Source organism: Lissotriton vulgaris, chromosome 1_1, assembly GCF_964263255.1.
Source record: "Lissotriton vulgaris chromosome 1_1, aLisVul1.2, whole genome shotgun sequence".
Classification (NCBI taxonomy): domain Eukaryota; kingdom Metazoa; phylum Chordata; class Amphibia; order Caudata; family Salamandridae; genus Lissotriton; species Lissotriton vulgaris.
The window spans coordinates 1270508461-1270529237 of NC_141685.1; the positions used below are offsets into that span (position 1 = coordinate 1270508461).

A 20777-nucleotide genomic window follows, 5' to 3' on the forward strand; every position below is an offset into this window, starting at 1 on the left:
AGTCAAGTTGGTATAAAAAATTCAGGGAAATGTTAAAGCATTGGTTGTTCCCAGAATTAGTAGAAGCTGATGTCTGTCAACGTGTTTCGACACATGCAATGGGTCTTCATCAGGACAATTTCAGCAAAGTTCTAATATTTTAAAAATAATGTTTTAGAGAACAATCCTTGTTTAGTACAGTACAATTAGTATGATACATCCTAATCTTTTGCCAGATAATTGATAATTCAACATGATACACCGCTAAGAAAGAGACATATGTTCTAATTGAAGATTAACAAATCATTTCTATTAGACATGATAATGATCATATATATTCTATATACAGATATAGGTATTCCTGAACTCATGAAATGAAAGAAGGTAAGATTTGAAGCAGAAACAAGAATGAGAAGAAATTAGTTGGTAGGTTACTGGTGCTATTCTGCTAATTTTGGGACAAGCTTCCTATTTTTTCTATAGATTTTACATTGTATATGACCTGTTTGGATGCTACAAGTTGTAGGGCTGCTGGGTAGCACCATATAATAGCCATCTAGGGTCATACGGGGATCTTATTATTTAATTACATTAACATTTCATTAGGCCTAGCCTGCTGTTGCTATTTCTCCTATATACTGTCAAGGGTGATGTCACTTACCTTAGACTTGAAAAGAGGTATGTGATGGTTTAAAAATCAGATTCGTTGATATAGGGTTTGCCTTTATAGCTAGAATATAAAAAGCATCTAAAAGGATAAGTGCCATAGGGTCTCCTGTTACGTCCGCTATGTCAAAGAGCGTGATCACCCTCTGAATGTGATCAGTAGTAGATCTACCGGGAACGAATCCATGCTGTTTTACGGAAATAATTTTGTGGATTACCGGGGCCAATCGACTAGCGAGTAATTTAGAATAAATTTTTGCGTCGTTATTTATCAGGGTAATGGGGCGGTAAGCCCCTAGTTCCTTTGGATCTTTATTTTTTTTAGGAAAAACTATGATTTTAGCCTGATTCCATGATTCGGGTGCTCGCCCTCCCTTAAATACCTGAATTACCAAATTGGTTAGGATTTCTTTTAGTTGTTTGTTGAATTTAACGTAGAATTCGACTGGAATTCCGTCTAGGCCCATTGCTTTTCCGGTTGGGAGACTATTTATCGACAGGAGAATTTCGAGCCATTGTGGAGTTTCTGCATGTTTGTCTTTGTCGGTTTCGGGTAGTAGACAACCTGTACCAAGATCCAAATATGTATCTATTTTGTGTTGATTTTTCCCTGTCTCGGTGTACAGATCTTCATAGTATCTATGGAACGCTTCCCTTATCTCTTTAGAATCACAGGTCAGGGCTTTAATTGGGTCTCTAATTTTAGTGATTGTGTTGTCGCTGATCTGTTGTCTTAAGCGGACAACCAGTTGGTGTCCTACCTGCTCATTAAGCTCATATATTTTCTCCCTGTTCACGATGGCATTGGTTATTGCTTTTGCGGTGAATGTCTGTTATTTGATTTCTTGCTATCGCAACTTTTCTTGCTGCACCTTCTACATTACCATTACCCTGGACAGCTTTCATCAGGTCTTCCTCTTTGCTAGTAAGATTATCATTTAATTCGTTTAGTTCTTGCTTTGCTTCCTGGTTGTGTTTGATGGAAAATCTAAGAGTTTCTCCCCTTACACCGGCCTTTAATGTGTCCCAGACCACCTCTAGGGGAGCACTCCCTAGGTTATATTTTAGGAAGTCAGGGATCCATTTTTCCATAAGGTTACAGTATTTTACGTTGGCCAGAAGAGCCCTTTCAAATGTCCAATTGCTGCGGGGTCTATGCAGATCCCCCAAATCCATATTAATAATTAAAGGGTTGTGGTCGGAAAAGACTCTTGGTAATCTGGCTATCAAACAGTGAGAGATAATTACATCAGACACAAGAAAATAATCTAATCTTGCAAATTTAGAATGGGGATGTGAAAAAAAAGTATACCCAGGGTCGGTTGGGTGTTTCATCTCCCAACAGTCAGATATCGCATGGGTGTTACAAAGATCATTGAGTGCTCTAAATGTTTTTGGCTTCCTTCCCTGGTAGCTAAAGTTATGAGTAGTTATCCACTTAGGTGGGAGATTTAGATTAATGTCACCGCAAACAATCAGCGGAACAGGCCAATGTGATAATTCGTTTGATAAAAAGTTCAACAGATCGGGATCGTCAGAAACACAGCCATACACAGAGCAGATCGTAAATTTGTTCCCCTTATCATAGTTGCATTCCACGATGGCCCATCGGCCAAATTTGTCTGCTGCCCGTCTGCAGGAGACCCTATGGCACTTATCCTTTTAGATGCTGAAAAAGCCTTTGATAGGGTCTCCTGGAAATATCTATGGACCGCTATGTCGAGGAGTGGGATTGGGGAGACATTTATCAATGCTATTCGCAAGATGTACTCTAATCCAGAAGCTGTGGTCTCGATAAATGGAGAAAACACAGCCACAATTAAAGTATCAAGAGGTACAAGACAGGGGTGCCCTTGTTCACCTCTCCTATTTGCCATATTCATCGACCCTTTCATCCACAGATTGGAAATGAATACTTCAATAATGCCAATAAGGACTATTAATGGCGAAACAAAGTCTTTAGCATATGCCGATGACATTGCCATAGTTACAGCTGATCCTAAAAAATCAGTAGAGGCAATGGAACTAGAGGCAAACAAATTTGGCGAAATCTCGGGGTATAAATTAAACCAGACTAAAACTCAAATCTTAATCAACAGCAATAGCAATATTGTCGATGAAAGGGTAACGGATATGGCAATGTATCTCGGTGTCAACCTTACCGCTAATTTAAACAATCTGGTTAAACTTAACATGGCTCCTCTAATGAAACAAACGGAAAAATGCCTAAAAAAAATGCATAATCTACACCTTACAATCATAGGAAAATGCAATCTAATCAAAATGGTATATCTTCCTAGATTTTTATATTTTTTTAGAACCATTTGCTTGAATTTTGAACCACTTTTATTTGAGGAAATCGATAACATTTTTTCTCGCTTCATATGGAGCTACGGGAAAATACGAAGATCCAATAGATTTATTACCCTACCAAAAGAACGAGGAGGTTTGGCACTCCCAAACCTTAAAACCTACTGGTGGGCGACAATACTTAAGTATAGTAGCCAGCTGCTCAGGAATAATCAGGACGATCGCTTAGAAAGATCTGTTCCCAACCCTCAGGAACTTATTCTTGGCAATCAAGCAAGCGCACACTTGTGGCGACTGACTTATGACTGCCATTTTAAGAAAGTACGCTTCAAAACTTTAAAGGGTATCTACGCTGCCTGGAATGACATCCGTAAACATCTAGGGCTAGGCCGGTACTCGTACTATACTACTTTTATAGGCAACAACAACCTCCCGGATATCTTTTCTGACATGTGTATGACACGGTGGACCAGACTTGGTATAATCCAAGTCGGTTCTCTTTATGAGTCAGCTGGTCTGGCCTCATTCGAGTCTCTAAAACACAAATATGGCCTAGAAAATAGGGACTTCTTCAAATATTTACAGGTCAGGGACTATATCATGAAAAAAGGGGGGGGGGGGGTAGGGTAGCTCTTCAGAAAAACGAGCTAATAGAATCTATTGTTCATTGTAGCAAAGTAAAAATTGGGGCAATATACACCAAGCTAACCACTGGATTCCCGGATGATATGGACAAACACATAGATAATTGGCAGAATAAACTCGGAATCTCAATTATACCCATCCAGAACGCATTCCAGCTATCCCAATCGATACTAATGTCTTCAAAACTGCAAGCACAATTCTACAAAACTTTCTTTCTTCTATACCATACCCCCTATATGCTAGCTAAATGGAGTACAGGTAAAGGGACATTTTGTCCGAGATGCATGATGCCTGAAGTAGATCTAATACATATGTTTGCTACTTGCGGGGCACTATGTACCATCAGACGTGAGATATCCACCTTTTTCTCTGAAATATTTGAAACAGAAATTGTCATTACAACACCGGAAATAATATTGGGGTTTGATAGTGCGAACCACCCAGATAACATGAAGGGACTTCTATTTGTCTCCATGGCGGTGCTTCGAATCTGTCTTGCCTCTTCTTGGCTGGATAATGTCCCCCCATCTTTCAAACAATGGCAGGCCAGATTACTCTCAGCCTACAGCTTGGAAAAAGCAATATACAGCAGGAAGGGTGTCAAAAAGAAAAAGAAGGGTTTAGAAATTTGGTACCCACTTACACAATGGATCGAAGGTCTTGGATAGTAATTTAACCATTTTTTTTTTTTATTCATTACTTAAATGCAAATGTTTATAGTCTTGTCTTAAGGGTATAGTTACTAGTCATGTTTAGTTAGTCGATGTTAGGCGATATGATCAATAATATCGTGCAACCATGCCTGTATTTGAGTGGGTGGAGGGCGGGGGGGGGCTCCTTAATGTTTTGAAATTTAAAAAAAAGAGAAAAAAAAAATAGAATATAAAAAGCAGGGATACCAAACAAAAGAAATAATTAGGATTGTGGGTGTGAACGGGAGTATTATCACGTTATTTTCTCCTTCATCCTACATTGTTTGTAAGCAAACATAGCTGTTTCTTTATGTAATCTATATCCTGGGAGGATCGCTCCTAGGTATATTTGTTTTTACGTGTTTATCAGGCCCCAAAACAGAACCTTAATGCTGAATTGCATTCGGATTATCCGCTTCGTTGTATTTCATTGTTCTAGTTACCTTGATTATTAAAAAGCAAATGTTGGTTTGCGCGCTGGAGAGGAGATTGCAGCGTCACAAACATTCAGGGACTCGTACGGAGTCCTGTTAATGGCAAAATTTTTAATCAGATATTTCTGTGATTGTTCGAGCTACCTCGTTTCACTTTTAACGTTTCATGGATTAAAGCATACCTGCTCTATTTTGCATATGTTCCCTAGCGCGTCTTTTAAAACATAGAGTTTCTGCATGGGACACCTTCCGGATAAGACGGCTTGCAATCTTGAACTCTATCGCTAAGGAAAGAGTAGTATCATAAATTGTTTACGGTGCCGGTACAAGTTGCATGTTTGAGCATCTACATATTGTCGCGAGATTTACCTTTAGTTCATGAGAAGTGCTCGCGGCGTCCCCTTTCGAATGTGGAAATCTTTATACGGTATATTTGTGCATTAAAAACACATCTCACTTTCAGCGTTCTAGGAGGAACTATGTGAGAGATATCGTATGTCAATGTTAGAGGGCTGGTCGAGATTAGCTATATGCTTACGTCAAATATTGGAAAAGTTACCTGCGAGTGAGAGTAACACATACAATAGACACAGTGTGGCTACTGGCTACCTCCAAAGTATAAGCCAGGTTGGGGAACAACGTCCGTGCTTCTAGTGACCTTTTAGAATGATTCAGCAAGTTTCCACACAGGTGTGTGTTTTTATTAATCTGCCAAAAAATGGTGATGAGGTGCAAGAAGTCGCTATAGTGGCAGAATGTTATCAGGGGATATAAAGTTAATTCATGGAGTACGTACCTTTTCGAAGCTGTACGATGGCGGTGTATCTGGCGTCTGGTAGCGAGTAGCTCGTCTGTGCAAAAGGGTTCGTAAGCTTGAACCTGGTTCGTTTATATATGTGGCTTCACGGTTGGTTAACAGGTATGGGAACTCCCTCTCTTAAAGCGAAAGGCAGTCGCACACTGCAAACAGTCCTAACAGAAATTGATAGACTGATAACGCCAGCTCGCTACCAGACGCCAGATACAGTAACTTGCTGAATCATTCTAAAAACAACGTAAAGCCCTGAGCTGACATTGCATCTAATCTGCCTCGTTATTTGGTAAAACTCTGTCGTCGTATGTTGTATGTTATATGGCAGCATGGGACGTTATTACATCTTTACCATATAAAATCTGACAACTATTACCCCTTAGGTCACCAGAAGCACAGACGTTGTTCCCCGACCTGGCTTATACTTTGGAGGTAGCCAGTAGCCACACTGTGTCTATTGTATGTGTTGCTCTCACTCACAGGTAACTTTCCCAATATTTGACGTAAGCATATAGCTAGTCTCGACCAGCCCTCTAACATTGACATACGATATCTCTCACATATTTCCTCCTAGAACGCTGAAAGTGAGATGTGTTTTTAATGCACAAATATACCGTATAATGATTTCCACATTCCAAAGGAGACTCCGCAAGCGCTTCTCATGAACTAAAGGTGAATCTCGAGACAATATGTAGATGCTCAAACATGTAACTTGGTGTCCCATGCAGAAACTCTGTTTTATAAGACGCGCTAGGGAACATATGCAAAATAGAGCAGGTATGCTTTATTCCATGAAACGTTAAAAGTGAAACGAGGTAGCTCGAACAATCACAGAAATATCTGAATAAAAATCTTGCCATTAACAGGACTCAGTACGAGCCCCTGAATGTTTGTGACGTTGCAATCTCCTCTCCAGCGCGCAAACCAACATTTGCTTTTTAATAATCAAGGTAACTATAACAATGAAATACAACGAAGTGGATAAACGAATGTAATTCAGCATTAAGGTTCTGTTTTGGGGCCTGATAAACACATAAAAGCAAATATACCTAGGAACGATCCCCCAGGATATAGATTACATAAAGAAACCGCTATGTTTGCTTACAAACAAGTAGGATGAAGGAGAAAATAACGTAATAATACTCCCGTTCACACCCACAATCTAATTATTTATTTTGTTTGGTATCCCTGCTTTTTATATTCTAGCTATAAAGGCAAACCCTATATCAACGAATCTGAATTTTAGACCATCACATACCTCTTCAAGTCTAGGGTAAGGGTAAGCGACATCGCCCTTGACAGTATATAGGAGAAATAGCTACAGCAGGCTAGGCCTAATGAAATTTTAATGTAATTAAATAATAAGATCCCCGTATGACCCTAGATGGCTATAATATGGTGCTACCCAGGAGCCCTACAACTGGTAGCATCCAAACAGGCCATATACAATGTGAAATCTATAGAAAAAATAGGAAGCTTGTCCCAAAATTAGCCAGAACAAAAGCACCAGTAACCTACCAACTAATGTCTTCTCATTCTTGTTTCTGCTTTAAATCTTACTTTCTTTCATTTCATGAGTTCAGGAATACCTGTATCTGGAAATAAAATATGTCTAACAGAAATGATTTGTTAATCTTCAATTAGAACATAGGTCTCTTTCTTAGCGGTGTATCATGTTGAATTATCAATTATCTGGCAAGAGATTATAACACGATTATGATGTATCATACTAATTGTACTGTACTAAACACAAGGATTGCTCTCTAAAACATTATTTGTTTAATTTTAGAACTTTGCTGAAATTGTCCTGATAAAGACACTTTGCATGTCGAAACGCGTTGACAGACATCAGCTTCTTCTACTAATTCTGGGAACAACCAATGCTTTAACATTTCCCTGAATTTTTTTATACCAACTTGACTGAAAGACTTTTTTCTTTTTAAACAATTTTAGAAAAAAATGTATCATTGAATATGTTCATATCAACTTTTATAAGTATAATTAAATTTCTCTTGCTATCATGGTACGTTGTGTTTTTCTCTTATTGCATCTCACCTTGCCGGATATTTCATTGTATTTTGCCTGGGTTGCTACCTTTGCTTCAGACAGTTTCAATACGAGCATAAAAGGCCCGGTGAGAAGAATGTGCTCGCATAAACGCACAAAGAGTACTGCCAGTCTTATTCATTCCTTCTATTTTGTTAAGCAGAACTCTGAGGACACGTTTTCTTATATCCTCAAACTGTTGTCTCACACTTAGCTCTGATGACTAATCCAACAGCAATGCCTGTGTTATGTGGCGCAGACGAATATTCGCTCACATAGGAGCTGGCCCGTGAGCAAGCACTGAAAAGCGAGGAGCGAGATTGTATCGACTGCACAGGTGACCTGTGTAAAACTGTGATGTAAATAGTGCTACCAGGTGTTACGTTTCTAACTGAACAAGGATGCCATACATCTGTGTTGAGCTTATTCCAGCATCAACGAGCAGCACTGCTTCCCATTGTCAAAAGCCTGCTGAATGGTTGCAACCAATGACTGCCTTGGGCTATCCAAAAACGTATTGTGGTGTGAGTGACAACATGAGCCTTAGCCAAACAGCTACAGCAGGCTTTGGGCTACAACTGAAGAGGGAACTGAGGAATAAAACGACAGGGATAGAGAAATACCCTAGGAAGAACGTGTAGACTGAATATATGATCCTGTAAAATTAACAACAAAATATTGAGTGAGTAAAACACCTGTAGAGACGCAGTGGGAATAATAAATAATGGTGCTGCACCATATATACATTTTGAAAGTTTTTTAATGCATTTTCTGTAAAATCTGTCTCCGGTTGAGATATCTAAGTTCACATTGAAATTTAAGACCGATGTGTTCATGGACGCATCAGGACAGTGAGATGACAGAAGCGGGAAGGGCAGAAAGAAGCGGTGGACAAAGATGAACATAATAAAATTAATCAATCATGCAGCGGGTATTTAGTCATCTGCTTCTAATGAAAAACACTGTTTCAACTGGAGTAGAACAAAGGGAGGAGGCAGCCGAAGCCAAGAAAATATCAATGTGCAAAATAAACCGTCACAGATGCAATGGTCTCTGAGGCGAATAGTCTTTGTTAATATGTGTGACCTGCAGGACAATCCTGAAAACACTACGGTCTTCTAAAGCATCTGCAAATTAAAACTCAGAAGGACAAGCAGGCAGAGTGGGAGAAACCCGGACAATCCTGGGTACAGAACACTGGGGGTGACAACACATCCAACCAATAGCTTATTCTAAACAAAACAACGTAAGCAAACGGTGACACGGAGAGACTACTAACACTGGGGGAAGATACAACCCAAAAAACTGCCAGAGGTAAGCACTTTGTAAAGCAAGGTAAACAGGCCAGTGGCAATGAAATAAAAAAAGTTATGTCGAGAAGAGTGCTGCGCGGCCGCGAAAAAAAACCCCGCGGGTGGTGACGCGAGTTGTGCGCACTCGTGCAACGGGAAAAAGTGCTGTGCACGTCATGTGCGCGTTCTAGCAAGCTGGTCGCCAGCCAGCAGCACTTTTAAAACTCACTACTCTACTAAAGTCTCTCTGAGCAGCACATGCGCGCTGACTCAGCGAGACATAAAAATGACTTCTGGCATATACTTCCATAGGACTGCATTTAGCAGTAATTTCAGCATATCTGCATAACCGAAGACCTCTCATTTTCACATACCAGTAATAAAAGCTTTCATGGAGGGCCTCAAAAGAGTAATTCCACCACATACACCTCCTGTACCATCATGGAACCTAAACATCATGTTAACAAGATTAATGTCCACATCATTTAAAAACTTCTGCATGAATGCAAATTGCAGTTTCTAACATGGAAAGTGTTTTCCCAGTCACAATTACATCGCTAAGAAGAGTTGATGAAATGCATGCACTAACTATTGACAAACCTTATTTCCAAGTTTTCCTAGACAAAGATAGACTACGCACAAACCCAAATTTTCTGCCATAAGTGTTACCCCCTTTCCACTTAAATCTGACACTACATTTATTGAATTTCTTCCCAAAACCAGAGATCGCTACAGAAAGGACACTACACACACTGGATATTAAAAGAGCACTTATGTTCTATGTGGAAAGGACCAAAACATTGTGAAAAACACATCTAGTTGTGGCTTTTCAAACCCAAGGAAGCGTAATGCCATCTCAAAAGCAGGAATCGCTAGGTGGATTGGTAAATGAATACAGATTTGCTACATCAAAGCAAATAGAATACTACCCACAAAGCCAAGGGCTCACCCCACAAGGAACAAGCATTTGCAATGCAATAGGTCTCGCAGTTGCAAGATTTTGAGATGTCATTGTAAATGACAATGCATTTTAATATGTGCTTAAAAAACCTGCAATAATAAGAGGCATTCTCATGTATAATACCATTAGGCCAAAGTTTCAAAAATGCAAGACCTATCGCATTGCAAATGCTTGTTGTTTACATGCGCCCCCTTGCTGCGCTTTCACTTTAATAGAGGCCACGCCCCTTTCTTTAGACGAGCCGTGTCTAAAGAATGGTCTGCGGCCGCTATTAAAGTGCAGTATGGGGTGCTTTTACCATAAAAAGCATTTGTTTTTCAAGTTGACAAACAAATGTTTTTTTTGTAAAAGCTCCCTGTGAAAGGACGCATGGTGCACTGAGTGTTGCAGGAAAGCATGTAGTGCCTGCAATAGGAGAAACACATTAAAGAAAATAGTGCTTAGAGCCTAAATAAGATGTACTGTGTAACAACCAAAGTAAAAGGGCCAGTCCTCATGGGAGGTTACAAATGAAGACAAGGTGGTACTAATGAAAGACTAACAAGCCTATTGACAATTTAGATGCCAGCATTTACGAAGGAAAATGACACAAGCCAATGATAAATATAGGCGGAGAGTGACGGGGCTTCAAGTTCATACTCCAATACAGCATGGCTCAAAGATCTGCGCCTTCGCTGGTAAGGCTCGACCTAAACATGCTTAACTTCCTTTGATAACGAGGTTCTATTTACGTAAGTTTTCATTGTCAATTGTGCATGGCCAATACACCAAGATTTGGTTGTTGGCTCTGATTAGAGCAGGTTTTCAGACAAACAATAAGCTTTTGCTCTCCACAACCTGAAGAGTCTACGGAATGCAACATTATATTACTTTCATACATCAAACTTCAATACAAAAGGTTTCAGAAGCAAACCTTGTTCCTATTGCTCTTTTTCCATATTTGCAGTGACCATTTTGTGAATTTATTTTCTTTGGGAAATCCTTGATCAACATAGTCAAATTTCTCTCAGCTGAATTCAGAATTTCTCTAATTTTCAGAAGTGTGTAGCATTCAGCCTTCATTCTTGGCTTTCCCACATCTTTTCCCCACAAATTACAAGAAGCTAGAAACTGAAAGACGTAATATTGAGTGCCACTTACAAATGCGTTGAAATACGGAGGGAACATTTTTTTCCCCTTATTTCTAGTTTCAGAAAGCTGTGAAAGGGATGAATTTCTCCCAGCAAACCATTTGTTTATGTGGTTTAAAATAAGGCTGCACTTTATTGCTCAACACTTTTTAAAACGCTGCGAGCCGGAGATTTGCACCCGCCGAAAATCACGGGGGAGGGAGGGAAAGTGAAAGCGCACCGTGCGCGCATTGTCCTGAAAACGCCACGAGACGGGCACATCGCCTGTCCTTAAGGCGTGTGCACATGTCCTGTCCCACTTCGGCTAAGAAACCAACAAAAATAGATCTTGCCATGGCATGCAGTGAATGCGCTGCATCGCTAGGCGAGACCTAAAATGGGAGCACCAGTGGGCTTCTTAGGAAATATTTTGCTAAGTCATTTGTAAAGCAGCTATCTGGACAAACCCATACACCTTTACAAACACTATTGTGTGGATGTACAAGCCAGACTCAAGTTCTAGTGGGACAAATAGTTCTACACCCATTATTCCAAGCAAATTCACGAACTGATGCCTACAGACACCACGAGAGGAGTATTGCTTTACAGTTTATATACAGCATTTGTATCTGCAGCTATACCATGCTACAAATGGAGTATGTTACTTACCCTGTAAGCATCTATTCATAGCATGTAATGCTGTAGATTCACATGCAACCTGCCGTCTCCCTGGCAGGTATTAGATGGTGTCAAATGCACAGAAAAATCTAACCATGTTCAACATCAAACGCTAATTTGGCAGAATATATCCTCGCTTTCAGCATGGCAGGTAAAAAAACCTAACAATCTAACAAAGGAGCCACGGAACATGCGCATTGCCTCGGGGAGGAGTAGATACGACACATGATGTCGACCGTAAAAGACTTCCTTGAGAAAAAACAATTGCAAAGTCCAGGCCCAACACCAGATGGAGTGTGCTTCGCGTGTGATCTGCTTCACTACAAGCTATGAATCGATGCTTTCAGGGTAAGTAGCATAATCCTTTCTCTGGGTCACTTGGATGCAATATTATAAATTCGATTCTGGAAAATTTTCCATTAAGGTGTTGTCCAAACTGCCCAAGTAAAATTGATGCTGTTGAGTTTCAGGTGTGCCCATAGTGTGGGGGATTGTGTTCCATTCTCTTTGTTCAAAAACAAAAAGAATATAAACTGGGAGAGGCAACATTGTGGTCATTATTCTGTCCCTAAAGGAGACAACAGGAATTTCTCAAATACATCAGCTTCCTATGGGTTTCTGTAAGGAGAAGGGTTTGGGTAGCATTAAGTGTACTGGGGAGGATTAGGGGAAGCAATTTCTTGAATCTGATGTTGAGGAAATTTAGAAGTACCTTTTTTTGTTCGTGAAGCTATTTCAACAAAATCACAACCTGAAAAAGCTTGAGCAGGACTTGCCTTCGGAGCTAAAGAAAAAAAAGACCCCAGGCAAAATCTACAACTTTGAGGTCAAAAACCCTGACGGACAAAAATATATTTTTTTTGTCTGTACTGAAACACTTGCAAAGAGAAGCCAATTAAGTTAATCACAACTTATAAGCATAATTAAGAATGAAAGGTGGATTTGTAAAAAAAACTAAGCCTAGGTCAGCACAAAAAAGACCTTGGAGGAAGCAGATACAGAAACTTAGATAACAGCAAACCAAGTACAAATTCTCATGCGACGGAACAGACCAAGTACTAGTACACACAAGGAGATGACAAGTCAACCTCTAATATCAGACACAGGATATAAATGCACAAACCTATCGGGAAGATGAGAGCATATGCAAAAACAATAAGAATAATTCCTAGAGGAAGAAATAAAGGTATACAATTCGAGACAATCACGTCGGATGATCTTACTGTATATCAGGATTCAGGTAATGAAAGGGTCTAAATCAGATATGGGATACAATCAGACGAGGGTCCTGGAAACCCTAAACTCTTTCATAATAAAGCACCATTTTCTACACAACTGTATTGTATTGAATTGCATTTGTATAGTGCTTACTACCCCTGACAAGATGTTGAAGCACTTTTTTTGGCAAGTAGCACGCTACTCCGGGACCCAATGAGGATTAGTGTTGAATTAGTATAGTGAAACATGCAAGTAAATTTTAAGTGGTGGATAGGTTAGTCCCTTATTTGGATTCGGAAGGATAGAAGAGGAAAAAAGGTTTGTATTAATATAGCGCTTGTTACCCATGATGGGGTGTTGAAGTACGATACTCCGCAAACCCATAAAGGATTAGTGGTGAATTGGTATGGTGAAATATGAAATTAATTTGAGTTGTGATATTAGTCAGTTATTTGGAGTGAGAAGGATAGCAGAGGGATAGAAGGGGAATTAAGGTTTGCATTCATGTAGCACCTGTTACCCCGGATGGGTGTTGAAGCGCTTTTTTGGCGAGTAGCACGCTACTCCAGAACCCATAAAGGATTAGTGTTGAAAATTGGTATAGTGAAATATGAAGTTATTTGAGTGGTGGATATGTTATTCAGTTATTTGGATAGAGAAGGGTAGGTGGTGAGTGCCTTTCTGAAGAACCCCCTTGTTTGTAGGGCCCCCATTGCCCCGGCGGGGTCATCTTTTTTTTTCCCCCAATCTGCTGCAGTAATTCCTCCAATAGTGCCCCAAATAGATGGTTTCATGGGGAGGGTGTGTTAATACTTGCATGACTTATGGTTTGAACTCCGAGGTTCTGCACCAACCTTGCCTCACACCTTTTAAAATAGTGAGGGGGGTGAGCCTTCTATTTGAGTGAGTCCTCACTGATCACAGCAGAATTTCCAGAATATAACGATAATATCCTAGTTAGCAAGCCGTTCTAAATCACAAACAGTGGGTAATTAAATTCATACAACACAGAGAGCGTAGAGTTTGATGATATACCTTCCAAAAGTAAAACAAAAAGACGTGTGTTAACAACACGTCAGATTTCTACACCACATCAAAAATCCCGTATGTAAAGAAGCATTGGAGCAAAATTCCAAGAATAGAGGATAACCAAGGGATTTTAGGAAAACCAAACCTAATGCGAAATTCCATAATTGATCTGATATTTCTAAACACATTTGTAAAGATACAGAAATTCAAGATGACATTACTGGCCATGAGTGCCAACTAACAAGACGTGCAGGAAGTGATTCCAATGTTATGAGAGTGATACTACGTGGCGATGATCAATCTAAAAGATAACTATTTCCATATTCCTATGAACTAAAGCCATAGGAAATACTGCAAAGAGTGGTTGTGAGATGTTGGTTGTGGTAGTGTTAGTAGCAGACTTGAGACTGCTGGGGATACACATGTATGCTTACCTGGACGACTTGCTGGCAAGGCAAACTTGCTGACACAATGCCAAAAATCTAATAGTAGGAATAATGTTCAAATAAGTTTCCAATTAATTGGAAAAAAAACATCAACCAACTCTTTGTGACAGACAATTTTCCTGGGGGCAGCATTGGGGTCTATAAAGTCCAAGACCGTCTTCATACAAAAGAGGGTACTAACATTGCGGGAACAGGTTTGCCTTTACCAGACGTCTCAATGTCAGACAGAATTGAATGAAGATGTTAGGAATGTTGGCTTCATGCACCACTTAATTTTTTTGGGCAAGTTACTTATGTGACCCCTACAAGAGTGGCTCTTGAAACAATGGTCCCAACCAACGGGAGAGTGACTATCCAGTAGCTCCCACAAGCAAACTACAGAGATATTGAAACTGGGAGACAATGGACATGATAAAAGGCAGCTACTTTAGACATCCAAACTCCACAGTAGCCATCACAACAGATGCATCAAACACTGGGTGGAGTAATTACATATGGAGTGCATAAATCAGAGGGCAATGGATGCAGGAAGAAGCAATCAAGCACATACATGTCTATTTTCACAGTGATAAAGGCAACACAAGGGGCCAGATGGAATAAGACTTGCTGAATTACGGCTCAGGCCCAGCCCCAGCTTCTAAACCAATTTTTCCTTGACAGCAGCACTTGAACAGTAAAGGATTGTGCGCTAAACCATTAGTGTGTCAACTGAAACAATTTGTCTGGTTTGGCAGCTCAGGGAACTTTGAGCACTGATTGGGAGGTTCAGTACACTGCAGGATAGGAAGGCCAGTGGCCAGAGCTCCTCTTGACATGGACTTAGTCAAAGCAGTGAGGCTGTAGGCAGCTGGAGATGGCTGTGTGCTGGAGCGGACTGCGCTCGGGCGGGAGCTGGATTTGAGGCAGTCAGTGTGATCACAGGACCCAACTGGCCTGCGGTGTTCTTTGTTGGGCCCTGGACTCGGAGTCCAATTCAAAATTGTGAACACACGAGCTGGTCAAGTGACACAGCTTGGAGTCTGCGAGCTCCACTGACAGCTTTGACATCAGGGGGGGATGCACAATGTTGTGTTAAAATCCTATGGAATAATTTGGGAAGAAAGGTGCCCCTTCCCCTTCCTCCGATCGTTCCCTCCCCCACAGCCTACTGAGTCTGAAAGCATTTTTCTGAACTCTGATACCAGTTTTAGTAGCCTTCCCTTTGACCTCCTGAACTGAGGACTTTGGTTCCCCTGAGATCCCCCTGCTGACTGTAATACACACTGTAGGAACAAAGCAATGCATCTATGGAGGTACTCTTAGTTCTGTTCATTTGCTACAGGTTAATGAACTTGATTCTGTACAGATTCCACTGTATTATTCATAGCTGCCCCTAGAAGTGGACCCTGTGCCCGAAATCTTTTAATTATGGGCACTGCTAAGGAGGTGAACCCTAGCTGTCTTTTGGAAATTGGCTTGACAATAAATGCATTAAAGACGTAAGGCATTATGGTGAAACCCAAAGCAGTGAAAACCCTGAGCGGGGAGAAGGACTCTGCAGTCAACTTCAGCAGAGCTGCCCGTGTGCATTTCAATTTTAAAAATTGTGTAAACAACCCTGGCTGGGCATAGCGAAACATTAGATGCAATCCTGCAAGCAATGCAGGACACAAAGGTTGCAATAGAGAGCAAGATAGACACAGTGGCAATAGACCACACGCAGGACAGACCAACGGAAACTCGCTGGCTGGGTCACCGAAAATTAATTCAATCTGTCCTCTCTGACAGAACTTCAGACACGAGTGAGGGAGTTATTGGGAGCAGTGGAGTCCTTAACACATGGGGAAAAAAATACAGAGGACCATTCCTGGAGAAAAAATATGTGACTGACAATGGTACCGGGAAATGCATAGGAAACATGCCATGTGGACTTCAATGTTTTGAAGGGACCCTTGTGGTGGAAAGAGCACACAGGATTCCTGGAGGTAACCTTAGACTGGGGCAACCACCTAGACCACTGATTGCGAAAGTCTTGAATTCATGAATTATAGGGATTGTGTTATAGTGCTGAGGGTGGCACAGGTTAACCCGCCTGTTAACAAACAGTTGAATGACTCTTTCCACTGCCTTTGTTCCAACAGCCTGGAAGCAGACAAAAATGTTCCCTTTATTTAAAAAGAGAATGACTCCTGATCCCTACTTGCCAGCAAATTATAGGCCCATCTCTCTGCTGCCAGCGTTGTCTAAGCTGCTGGAGAAATTTGTTATTCAGCAACTTTCACGCGAGCTACAGACTAACGACCTGCTCCATTCCAGCCAGTCTGGTTTCAGGCCCAGTTTTAGTACTGAGACTGCCCTGCTTGAAGTCACGGGGCTTATTAGGGACACCTTTGACGCAGGAGGTAAGGCTGTGCTGATTTTATTAGATCTATCAGTAGCCTTCAAAACAGTCCTCACTCCGGGCTCCTTTCCTGCTTTTAGAGCGTTAGTCTTGATGGCCTTGCACTGCAATGGCTGAAGTCCTTTCTGGAGGACAGAAAATCAAGTTATAATCAACCAAGCCCATCACTAAATGGCTGGAGAGTATGCAGAGCATGCAGATCTACAGCACTACATGCAACAAACCGATGCTCACTGGGTAAATAACAATCCTTTTTCCTCCGTCGCCTTCTTCAACACAAGTAGTTGGCAGATTCTTTTATTGCACCAAGGAGTTCTTTAAGGGAGGGTTATTGGGCTCCTCTGGCTGTCTGCTTGGTCCTCACCTAGTAACACTATCTAGTTAATAACAAAAGGGTTCCCTAAGGAAAGCCTAAGCCTTGAGATTATTTTTGGGGGGATGGCCTGGATTTGTGGTCTTTGCCCCGAACGCTGACAGTCTCATATTAGTCAGTAGGTCACAAAGTGTAAAATCGGAAATGTTCTGTGGTCACGAGTGAAAACGTGCGAATCCATTAATAGTGTGCATTGCCATCTTAAATACAGATTGTCAATGAGTAGGTCCACTTGGAAATTATGATGGGGATCAAATAATACTTGTGCGTTATCATGAATTACTGCAGCCACCAAGATCATTTCCCCCAGTCAACATACATACATGTAACCAAGTCACATGAACCGATGGTTATTTACCAGACGAGAGCACCTTGAGGTATATGCAATGTACACATGTTCTCCCCTCCTCACCAAACAGGGGGAAGATGAGTATAGAATTCTCTGGTAAGCGTGGATTTAGACAAGGGAATGTTCGGGCTAATCCCTGCCCGAAAGCGCTACCTGTGCTTAAAGGCTGCTTGGCGCTTTTGCTGCCTGTCCTCCACTCTTGATTAATGTGGCAGGTCCCCAGGCAGCCCGCCTTAAGTCCATGTTTCCTTCAAGACAGGATCTCAGGAGAGGCTCCAATGCTCTACTCCAGCCAGGATGTGCTGCCGGGACAGTGAATGCTGGTGCACCATCCTCTCCCCCAGCCTCTGTCCTCCTGCACTGCTACTCCCAGGTAGGTCAAGCCTTCCACTACACCACCACACACTTGCCGCACAGTTAACCACAAGCAGAGTCCCTTAGGCTGCAGAGCTCCCCACTGCCCAGGCCAGTTTTAGTTACATGGCTTCACCCCTGCAGCAGGATCAGTGTTGGGAGGGGAAGCAAGAAGGTAAAAACAGATACCATTTGGTTGTGTTGCAATTCCAAATATTGTATCTCTCGCATGTTGAGTATTGCAATATTGCCCCCTATTAACAGGATATCAGAGCTGTTTTCTGGAGTACATTCTGGCGGCTATTTTGCTTTGTGGCGAAACCTTGCCTCAGAGAAAACAAAAACATATGTAGTATAAGTTGTAATTTACAATCCTTGTACTTTAGAGTGCTGTTCCAACTTATTCTTTTAAATTCTGTTTTGCAGGCTTTTCTTCAGGACCTCCTTCATCATTTCAAGGCACCTGTACAGACGACTCGGCCGACGATGGAAAAAGGTAGTTAGTTTTCCTTTATATCAATAAGATATTTCGAATTGCTGCAGTAAAAGATTCAATCTGTGCACATTTTTAGAGATTTCATAACACAACCTTCGAAAATGAGCATGCAAGTTAAATTATGCACGAATCTTGGTTACACAACAGCCACATACTCTTCTCCAACCTTGTAAAGTTACTTGCCAGTCATGAAACTTTCATCCCACAACATACTGCTCAAACCATCCTATATTGCTCAATATGCGTATTTTAGAAAATAAAATGCTCCTTTAAACTCTTAAAATACACTTCACTCTGCTGAAAACAATTGTACATTTTAGATAATGGCACTATGGATTGTGTATAGGGTTCTACACCTCACTGAAAAAGAGATGGTTGGTGTTAATGATTATAAATACATTCTCATAAAACTCAAACCTAGTAATCTAATTTGGCCCACAGTCAATAATTCCTGTTAAAATGATGCATCCGGGGCTTTGTTATGAATCTGTCTGCACAGTACTTTATTTTCATACTCTTGTGGAACTTAAGTGGCACTTCTAGGACAAATGCTGAGCTCAAATGGGAGAGGTTTCAACCAGTGCTTCCCGATGTCTTTTTAGACGGATCTTCTGAATAATAAAGGATACCTTAACCTTGCCATATTTTGAGTACCATATAAAAAGTAGGATTAACATGTACCCATTTAGAAGTTAAACGATGACCATAATAAATGTCATAAAAGGCTGCAAACATATGGGTGAGTATTCATGTCTAGATATTTTTCTTGCCCCAATAAAGAGTTCAGACATGTAAACGCGACCCTATTGACTCCTGTAAATGGAGCTGCAGATCTAACAATTCATATTCGTCCAATGTTTTTGTTTTCATCCCGTTGAAGTTTGTCTGATTTATGTATCAATAGATAGACCAAGCATGCATCAGGCAACACGCAAGGGCTTAACTTTATATTAAAAATACTGCAAATTATGTAGCATTGGAGATTTACAAACATTCCCCACTGGGAATTGATTCTTAGACTTCTAACAAATGTTGAAGCCTACTTCATTTATGTATTTCTAAAGCACACTTTCACCCAGACATGGTGTCATCACTAGGTATGCTGAAATGGACAAGAGTAGATAAATATAAAGCAGCAAGATTTGAAAAAGATGTTCAATTCGGGCCATTTGCCATTCATGTTTCATATCCTGAACAGGATGAATCTTGGATCTGGCTTACTACGATTGGTCCTAACACCCTACTATGAACCTTGGGTTCGGGTCAGTCCATTCCTGATCGAGAGAGGCATCTGAGAAGGATGCCCTCTCTCCCCTCTCCTCTTTGCGCTTGAGCCCCTAGTAGAATGGATCCCAGAGATGCTCACCTGATTGCTATTCAATGGAACCTGGCTCACAAGGACTGGGTGTCCCTATATGTGGACAATCTTTTGGTCTATGTGCAGAGGCCAGAGCAATTATTTTCAGGCTGATGGACATATCACATATTTATAGAGAGGCCTCTGGCTTGCAGATGAATTTTGTGAAGTCCCAATATCTGGCCCTCACTCTACTCTTTAAATATCTGGGAAACATGTCCAATGCCGACGACAATCTTGGAACCTTACCAGGGCCTCTTTATTGCTAGATGTCAGAGGGAAGCGGCAGCCTGGGATACATTCCTACTTTCGATTATGGACCAAGGAGCTCTATTTAAGATGGTGGCCTTGCTGCAATTCTTCTACATTCTTCAAAACTTCCCCTCTACCATAAGCTCTCTCCTCTTCACCAAAATCAGTGCGGTACTAGGTGAATTTCTTTGGTCCGGTGCACAGCCCTGATCTCACTGACCAAATGCATAGAGGCCCTATTCGATATTGTTGGGAATACCAGATATTCACCTGTATTATTGTGTATCACTACTGGTTGTAATCGGCGACCTAATGTTTAGAGGTAGGAATTACTCTACCTATTGACTGGAGTGGGCCTAGCTGCAAACTTGGGGCCTAGAAGCAATATTATATGGCTAATTTGTTCCCAGGGTGATACTGGAGCTGACTCTGACACCCCAATTTGATGACATAATGGCCTTATTGAATGGTATAAGTTCATCACCAGTGAAACTCTTCCATAGCGGGATCCTGGCTCTCCCAGGTGTGGTAATTAGATGGTTTCAAAACCTGAGACTTAATTGGAATTTCAAAAGTGCCGACACCTGGGTAGGCAATCAAGTCCAGCCCTTTGATATGCTCACTGAGGAGTTTGAGTTGAATAAAACTTAATTCTTCGACTACTTACAGCTCCGCCATGCCCTGACACAATACGGCCCTGACACTTCATCCTTGGGATCAAGAACTTGTTGATATGACTGTTGGTTGTGTTTGGATGAAGTTTACTCTCCTTCTCTGGAGTCACATTTTGCTGTGCCTACAGGAAGTTTCATGTTACTTTCCTGTGGGCCTTGCCTCGGTTTATATAAATAGTCTTTCCTACATGTGTTTGGGCTCTTTTTAGTTTAGACCGGTTGGTCC

General features: G+C 41.1%; 1 protein-coding gene across 2 annotated transcripts in view; it reads left to right on the top strand.

Annotated features, from left to right (window-relative positions):
• The window catches only part of LOC147748974 (uncharacterized), a 737146-nt gene that overhangs the window by 615225 nt on the left and 101144 nt on the right, over nucleotides 1-20777 (top strand). For both annotated transcript variants that reach the window (XM_086964737.1, XM_086964747.1), the window contains one exon: nucleotides 18199-18268. In XM_086964737.1, the coding sequence (XP_086820863.1) occupies nucleotides 18199-18268 (70 nt within the window). The remainder of the gene's footprint in view (nucleotides 1-18198; nucleotides 18269-20777) is intronic.